General features: G+C 35.7%; 1 protein-coding gene and 1 pseudogene across 1 annotated transcript; both read right to left on the reverse strand.

The window, feature by feature from the left end:
• Positions 1–1,225: 1,225 nt before the first annotated feature.
• Positions 1,226–2,983, reverse strand: LOC117914229 (UDP-glycosyltransferase 74E2-like). The gene is made up of 2 exons (XM_034829466.1): positions 2,327–2,983; positions 1,226–2,034 (listed from the first exon to the last, which is right to left on the reverse strand). Exons 1-2 carry the CDS (start codon positions 2,966–2,968, stop codon positions 1,312–1,314), a joined length of 1,365 nt encoding a protein of 454 aa, XP_034685357.1. The 5' UTR covers positions 2,969–2,983; the 3' UTR covers positions 1,226–1,311.
• A 2,572-nt stretch (positions 2,984–5,555) lies between these two features.
• LOC117915319 lies at positions 5,556–8,180 on the reverse strand (annotated as a pseudogene).
• Positions 8,181–9,121: the final 941 nt, after the last annotated feature.

Consider the following 9,121-nt stretch of genomic DNA (forward strand, 5'->3'; position numbering starts at 1 on the left):
TGTTTAGGATTAGCTAGGCCTTCTGCTGGTGTCCTTTCCATTCATTGGAAAAGAAAGAGTTTTGAAGGAAAAAAAAAATGGAGAAAGACAAAAAGGGTTGATAAAACACATATCAACCCTTTGTTTGTAAGCATTTTCACAAGGATCTCTGGATTCCTCTGATAATCCATTTTTTTATTTTTGTCTTAATAAGAAAATTAAATAGATAATCCAAACAAGTATAACAAAATATTAATAATTCTGGTAGGTTGATCCCAAAGGGAAAAAAGAAATAGAAACATTGTTCTTCTAAAAATTTAATTAAATGTTCGTTGCATAATAGATAGGAAAGGAACAAATCTTGTATGCAAAATCATCTTCAATATATTTCCTTATTCATGAGATATGGATATATCTGATGATGAATTAAGAAATGTTTATATATCCACTAATAAAAATAGTGATATTTGGATTGAAGGTAGAAGTGGTAATTTGTGTTGATGATTGGTGTTTATGTTGTGTTAGAATTTATGCATCATACTATATAGGTCAATTCAAACTCGACATAGTTAATAATATTACTAAAAACATAAACTCAAATATTAGTTAATCGTTAAATAAGTAATATGTTGTGTAACACATTTAACCTATTTAATGATTAGATTCTTCTATTTAATAATTAGGCTAAGTAATATATAAGTTTTTATGATTAAAATATCCATGAAATATGATTCAATTGACCTATTTATTTAAAAATAAATTTAAAATGAGTTAAATAGTTTAAAATTATAATTAGATTAATCAATCAAATTATTAAATGGAACAATTCGAGTCAAATTTGTATTATGCGATTGTTGATCCGAAAACTGCCCATTTATTAAATGAGTTATAGAAGTCGACATGATTATGATTAAATCCGATTATACTCCAACAAAATCCATAAAAAACGTGTTAGGGTTGATGTATCAAACTTTGCCACTCGACCCTAATTCAGGACATCCAAGTCGTTAATAAATCTGAAGGAACAAATCTTAGTGTTTGAGTGTAACAAGCTCTTAAGTTTGAGGATGAGTCACCCAAATAATGGCTCTTAGAATAAGTTCGTGTGGTGTGATGTCAAATGCTATAAAAGGTTTGGTCTACCCTCATTAAACACCGATTGGTTTTCAAATGAGATGGTCCCAATTCAACACTTTTTTTAAGCAATCTAACATGGTGTTAACTTTTTTTCAAGGGAAAAGAGATCTGATTGATAAGATACTGAGCAATATAATTTTGAATACAAACACATTTATACATATAAGATGTTGGAAGTGTTGAACAACTTCAACATCAGCTGCATAAAATTTCTGCAACAAATTCTTCAATGTTCTTATCAGAGCTTCCACCTTCATTTACTGCCTCTTTAGCCAACTCCTTCCACCTCTCAACATTCCTTTTCATCTCATTCCCTCGCTCTCCCTCCATGATTTCCTTAATGCACATCTCTATTTCCTGTCTCTTAACAATCCCCTTTTCATCCGCCTTAACTCTAACCCCAACTCGCCATACATCCTCAATAAACTTAGCATTAGTTGTTTGGTCGGAAAACTGAGGCATCGCTACCATTGGCACTCCCAAGCTCAGTGCCTCCAGCGTTGAGTTCCATCCGCAATGAGTGAGGAAACACCCAACTGCTTTATGTGCCAAAACTTTCAGTTGAGGGCACCAACTCACAACCAAACCCTTCCCAGATGTCTCCTCTACAAAATTGTAGGGGAACTTTTTCTCTTCCAATTCTCTGACTACCCACAGGAAATGGCTGTTGCTCCTCTTCAGGCCCCATGCTAGTTCCTCCATCTGCTCCTCTCCCAGTGATGCCACGCTCCCAAATGATACATAAACAACCGACCCAATTTCCTTTGTGTCTAGCCATGTAATGCAGGTGTCAATATTCTGCTTGAAAAGGCTGAGACCGTAGTCTCTGTCATGCTCCAACCTTTTGTCTAAGTACATAGAAGGAACAGTTGGTCCTATTGTCTTGACTGGCCGTTGGCTGTCCATCCAGTTCATCACCTAATGGAATTTAAGTGGAAAGGTGAATTAGAATCAAACTTGTTTTACAAGGTAGCAAAGTTGGTTGTTGATTGATAGTAATTCATTTGGGTGTCTTCATTGTGATGTGGCCTTTTCATCTAGGCATTATTCAATATCATTTTGTTCCTGTCACTTTTAGTTTTCAGACTTTCAGTAACAATGTCTACGTTCAAATGAATGCTAACAAGTGTAAGCTAATTAAGTAGCCAGGCAGGCAGGTCATGATGTTTATACAATATGTAAGTATATGTACAGGGTTTATAAAAATTACCTCATCTTCCAACTTGGTGAAAGTGTTGAACAAGATCCACTTCACTTTCTGAAAATTTGAAAATTGATTCAACAAGAGGTTCAGTAAAGCAGCGTCCGAGCCCTTGTCACTAATGAATGATGGAAGATCATTGACATGAAATAGTGGCATGGAAGGCAATGCTACCACTGACCCTTCTAAAGGACTGCTGAATGCCCTTTGATTAAAATGGTAATAGATGGCAGAAACAGCACATGATTGAGTGAAGAAAGAAGCCCCATGTAGGCCTTGTCGTTCAGCCACATCTTGTGCCCATGGCAAAATCGAATCATACACAAGGATTTTAGCGGGATGGTTGGACCTACTGTGTTGCTCAATGAGCTCGACCAAGCTTTGTGAAGCTGCTATTCTATAGCGCTCCAAAGAGTCCTCAATACTTTCTGCTTTGCGTTGGTCAAACCCTTCACAAATGATCTCAATGTTGATGGAGCTATCTTGGGCATGCATGGACTTGCTAATGGAGCTTGTTGTGATTAATAGTGTAACTTTGAGACCTTTGGAGGCTAAGCGCTTGGAGAATTGGAACATTGGGTTTATGTGACCCTGTGAATGGAAAGGAAGGACCATGATATGTGTTTCACTGAGTCTTTTGTCGCTCTCCATTATTCCTCCAAAACTATCTTTCTCTCTTCTTTATAACCAGGCCAGATAGAGAAGATGGTATTTATAAAGTTATGCTGGAAGGCCTGATCTTACAACAATCAAAGGCTATAGGAAAGTGGCAAATTAATGTGACTCATTTTTCTGTCTTCTAGCTTTTATCGATCTCTACAGAACCAACAGCACCCCGTTTGTAGGTACATGTAAACGATATAGACAGGAAGAATCTATGTTGGGGCGGCAACTGACCCTTTTGCAAAAAATACTATAGGGCATTTAACATTTCATTGTTTCTTTAATGAAATATGGTCCGGAGATTCATGGTTGAAGTTTTTAGGGGAAACAACTACCCTTTTCATATGATGTTTGACTGGTAGATCAAAGGCTCTTTCAAAGAAGAGAAGTTGGTGAAAGGCGCTTTTCCTCGTTTGTATTGTGTTATAACTTATAAATCCTCATATGTAGGAACCCGGCACAAGTTTAGGGTTTTTTTTTTAACCATCATCAGCTTTAGCACAAATCAACTCAATATACATCCTTGGCTGATCGTTACCTAATTAAACTTTGAGGCAAATAAAAAGCTTAATATGATATTGGGGGCTTCACTTTCCCCCACAAATCAAAAACCAAATATAATCTTCCCTCAAACATCCAAGCACTTCATGAAAGCCCTGGCGTTTTTAAGATGCTTTCAGATTCGACCTCTAGTGTGAGGCCTTGGCATTCTGCATCATCAACCGAGACTAAGAAACCATCTAAGAAGATTAAGATAGTAACCCAACGTATCGAACAACTTGAATCACGCACTATGGTTGAACAACAATGAGTTACTTATATCATGATGGCTTCAGCATAATGAGTGAAGAGGTTTGAGTATGACAGTAGGAAATTGAATACCAACTCTTGTATTCCCTTGAAGAATACTTGCTTCCCATGACAAAAGAAAGGGAGGACAAGGACATAACTCCCTGAAGAAGGAATCACTTTCTATGGAAGAATATTAAAGGAAGGTAACATGCACTCAAAGGAGAAGGTAAAATAATCTGTCAAACCTGTGGCAAAGCTAACCATAGTGCTATAAACTACTGGCACAGGTATGACTAAGCACATCAAGCATATGATATCCCACAAGCCTTAGCTATAATGAATGTAAATGACTAAAATGTTCCAAGGTAACATGCTTAATAACTGAAAACATCTTATTATGAGTGAGAAGAATTTAGGTTGGTAATGGAGAATGTTAAAAAATTTCACATGATGGTGGTGTCTATTTGTATACACCTCTCATGGTGATTTAAGCTAAAGGAAGTTCTTATGGTTCCCAATATGAAAAAGAATGTTGTCAATGCATGCATAGGCCAACGTCTTACAACAAATAATGCTTTAATTTGTTTTTAACTCTCATCCATTGGTTTTTAAATTAACGATCACAATCAAATGATCTTAGTGAAAAGCCATAAAAAGGTTCATCTTTGTGTCTTGGATGACAATATATGGACATGAGACATTAAGTGGAATTAATTAAGAGTGCACTTGATGATATATCCTTTTAAGTGTTTACAATTAAAGTATTTTTGCTAAAAGTATTTTGAGAAAATTACATATCAAGTATTTATCTAGCTAAAAAACACTACAAATAATTTATTAATTTTTTAAAAGTATTTTTTAAATTTTGTCAAACATTTATTTTTTCTTTATAACACTTTTTAAGTCAAAAATATTTTTTTAGAAAACACTATCAAATGAATCATAAATCTATTTAACAAAGCTTCCTCATGTATAACACCAAATTAAGATTAGGTCACCTCTCACTCTTAAGCTTTTAAAATTTTGTTAACTAAGAAAATCATAAATCTAGGTCTCTAGTTAGACTAATAAACCCTCACTTTGTGTTATTTATACACAGATTTATACAACAAACTTAGGAAGAGTTTAGAAAGCTTTTGTTTGATTTTTCCAAAAGAATTTCTTCCGATATGGAGCCATCCAACAGTTCACCCTTAGTCCAAGATTTTAAAATTTTGCAAGCCAAGAAAGTTATAGGTATCTCTAGTTGGACTAGTGTATTAGCTAGTTGTCAACCTAGAAAGAGTTGCAACCTTCTGTTTGCTCTGTCCAGTAAACTAAAATCTCAAAGTTTGCCTTGGGATATATAAAATACACTATGATTTGTGGGAACTTGTTTCAATCGCTTCAGTGCAGCATTTTCAATATTATGCCACTCCTATTGATGATTGCTTGTTACAAATGGCTATATACCTAGAAAAAAAGTTCAGATTTTTATGATGGTTTCTAACATTCCAAGGCTTATTGAAAATCAACTTTAAAGGCAAGTGAAAATATTTAAAAACAATTGTGGTGGATAATCCCAGTCAACTTGTTTTTAAGAACCTTTAATTGCACTAATTTCTCATTAATTTTTTGTCCAGGAACACCATGTAGCAGAATGGAACTGTGGAACACAAGCACAAGCTTGTAGTTGAAACTGGTTTGACAATGCTCTTTCATGCTAATCTTTCATAAAATTTGTGCGTAGATGCCTTAGTACTCTTGACAACAATGGTTTTTGAAGAAAATGTTTATCCTTATGCTAATCAATACTTGATTTTCCAAAAGGTTGGTCCCTCGATGTCTTCAATTTCTTCCAAAATTTGCATGCGAGTTGTACTTCCTCGTCATTTTTCCAGATCTTGAACCTAAGGTGTGTGTCTACACATTCTGCAGGACTACAGTCATCACAAGCCATTTCCACCAATGCTACTTCTGCACAAAAGAAAGCCAAGGTTCACATAAAGATTGCTGTGATGAATATTAACTCCCACTGATGAACTTTTCAAGTCTAACCTCAAAATACCAGACTGGTTTAATGCCATGAATGAGTAGCCTGATGACTTGCAGTGAAATAATAATACCTGAACTTTCAAGTCTCATGCTAACACCATCATCCTTAATGGTCTTCGAAACAAAACTGAAAGCAAATGCTACTGTTGCCTGATCACTACAAGAAAAAAGAGATATGGTGACATTTATAATGAGTCACTATAAACATAGGGTGTCGCTACAACATAGCGTCACCTTATCCACTGACACCATAGAGGGTACCAATTGGTGACGTATTTGGAAACGACACCAAAGCAGATAAATTGTGACACATTCAAAAGCGACACCATATATTTTTAGTTAGACTTAATTTGATATAGAGTTGCATGAGATATATAAGGTGTCATATTAAATGCATCACCTTTTAGTTATGGTGTCATATTAAATGCATCACCTTTGAGCTATGGTGTCACATCATTGTAAATGATTATGGAAGATATGGTTGTTTTTTATTAATTAGCCTGTTGATTTTTGTAATGCTTATTAACAAATAAGATCAACTTGTGTATATTTTGTCCATAAATATAATAATCATATCACATTTAACTTATATTTTCGTAATGCTTATGGATTAACCTGTAACACATTACATCATCCAATGATATTTGTATATCAAATGTTTACAAAATGATAGTACATCAAACCCACCGAAACTAAAAAAGAAAAGTGAATACATATTAAAATATGATTTAGAAATGTTAAGCATTCCAACATTCATGTAGACCTGCATTTCATATGCATAAAACCAGCTAATCATAAAATGACACAAGAGTTGCAACCTTTCTGAAGCTCTCTAAGCCTTGTTTACAGGAAACGACAATCTACTTTGCTTCCCAAATTGACAAACTTGACACACATTTTTTTCATCACAAATGACATGTAGGCCTTGTGTTAAGCCTTTCTGATGCAAGTGTTTAAGTGTAGCATAATGAAAATGGCCAAATCTCTTATGCCACAACACAGACTCATCAACAACAGTGGTATAGGCATGCAAATTAGTCTCTTTCCACTTAATTGGAAAGCTTTTGTCTCTCATTTTTACAGTCATCAACTTACAACCAACATTATCAACAACAGTGCAGGACATTTTTTGAAAATGCAAAGAATAATTCTTCTCTAGCATTTGACCCACACTTAATAAGCTTTGACTAATTTCAGGCATAAACAACACATTTGAGATATATTTAATACATGTTGGAGTCTCAACAGCAACAACTGCCTTGCCCTTGACATCAACCAAATCTCCATTTCCAATCTTCACTTTCGACTTATATGATTGATCCAAATCCTTGAAATAGCTCAATTCAGGAGTCATGTGGTTTGTACAACCACTGTTAATAAGCTAAGTTTCTATACAACTGCTCGTTGCATGACTTGTAACAATAAACAGTAGCTTCTGTTGCTGCTGATTTTCAGCCATTTGTGCTTGTTGTCCTTGCTCCCCTTGCTGATCATTTTTATTCTTGCATACCTTCTCTATATGACCAAATTGATTGCATGATCTGCATTGTACACTTGGCCTATACCAACAAAAATTCTCTGAATGACTCTGTTTCTTACAGTGAGGACACGGAGGATATCTCTTTTTGCCACCACTTTTCCTTCCTTGGCCCTCATTCTTCTCTTTATCTTTCTTCTCACCAGATTGCTTTTTCTCTCTGCCTTGAGAAGCTTTTCTTTTTTTCAGTGCAAGAAAAGCTTCTTCATTGCTTTCTTCCTGTCTCATTGATCTCCTCTGTTCTTGAGCTTGAAAAGCATGAACAAGCTCAACCAAGAAAATTTTGGTTAAATCCTTTGAGTCTTCAAGTGAAGAAATCTTAGACTCAAATCTTTCAGGCAAGCTCACTAGAACTTTCTCTACAACCCTTTGGTCTGTTAGATCCTCACCAAGAAGCCGGATTTTGTTAACAACTTCCATGAGCCTGTCTACATATTCTTTGATGGACTCATTGTCTTTCATCCTCAAAACTTCAAATTGCCTCTTCAGATTCAGAATTTGCATTTGCCTAGTTCTATCACTCCCCAAATACATCTCCTTGAGCTTGTCCCACGCCTCTTTTGGTGTTTCGCAAGCCATAATCCTTGTGAAAATTGGTTCTGAGACAGTAGAATGGATGTAAGATAAAGCTCTTGGAGCTTTAGCTTCTTCTTCTTCATGAGCCCTGATTTGATTGAGGGTTGGATTGTTTCCCAAAGGCTGTATTTGCCTTTTAGTTTCAACCCACTGCCACAAACCAAGACCTCTCAGGTAAGCTTTCATCTTAACAGCCCAAACTTGATAGTTTTCACCATTGAAAACTGGGGTTGAAAGAGCAGACGTATTGCTGGAAGCCATGAGGGTTTTTAGAGAAAGTCTTGCTGGTGGTTTTTTTTTCACTCACAGGTCCTATTAAGATCTTTTTGGTGCTCTGATACCATGTGAACTCACGATTTCATTCATATGCTGATATATAAATATTACAATTTTAGGCACATTGTTGTTGAGTCAATACCAAACCCAACTAACACATCTAGCTTTTTCAAAAACAAATTCCACAAAATACGGATCTTCACGCCTTTACAACTAATCCTACTGTTAACAAAAGATACAAAAGATTTCTTAAAGTATCTATAAAATTCTCAAATTCTAACAGCTTTTAACATTGATAAATGATGGAAGATTGTCGACACGTAATAGTGGCATGGAAGGCATCAACAATGTTGATTCTTCTAAAGGGGTGTTGAATACCCCTTGATAGAAATGGTAATAGATAGCTGAAACAGCACATGATTGAGTGAAGAAAGGCCTAGGTGTTCAGCTAGGTCTTGTGCCCATGGAAAAACCGAGTCATAGATCAAGGATTTTAGCAGGATGGTTGGATCTATTGTGCTTCTCCATAAGCGCGGTCAAGCCTTGTGAAGCTAATATTCTAAAACACTCCAGATAGTCCTCAATACTTCTTGTTGGAGTCTGTCAAACTCTTCAGAAATGATCTCAATGTTGATGGAGCTAGATTGGGCATGCATAGACTGACTATTGGAAGTTGTTGCGATTACTAGTGTAACCTTGAGACCTTTGGAGAATTGGAGCATCGGGTTTATGTGACCCTGTGCATGGAAAGGAAAGACCATGATATGTGTTTCACTAACTCTTTTGTCACTCTCCATTTTCCTCCAAAATGATCTTTCTTTCTTCTTTAACCAGGCCAGATACAGAAGTCAGTATTTCTAGAATTGCAGATGCTGAAAGGCCTAACCTTCCAACAATGAAAGGCCAAGAAAGTGGTCATCTCATGT

This window comes from Vitis riparia, chromosome 5 (genome assembly GCF_004353265.1).
Source record: "Vitis riparia cultivar Riparia Gloire de Montpellier isolate 1030 chromosome 5, EGFV_Vit.rip_1.0, whole genome shotgun sequence".
NCBI lineage: Eukaryota > Viridiplantae > Streptophyta > Magnoliopsida > Vitales > Vitaceae > Vitis > Vitis riparia.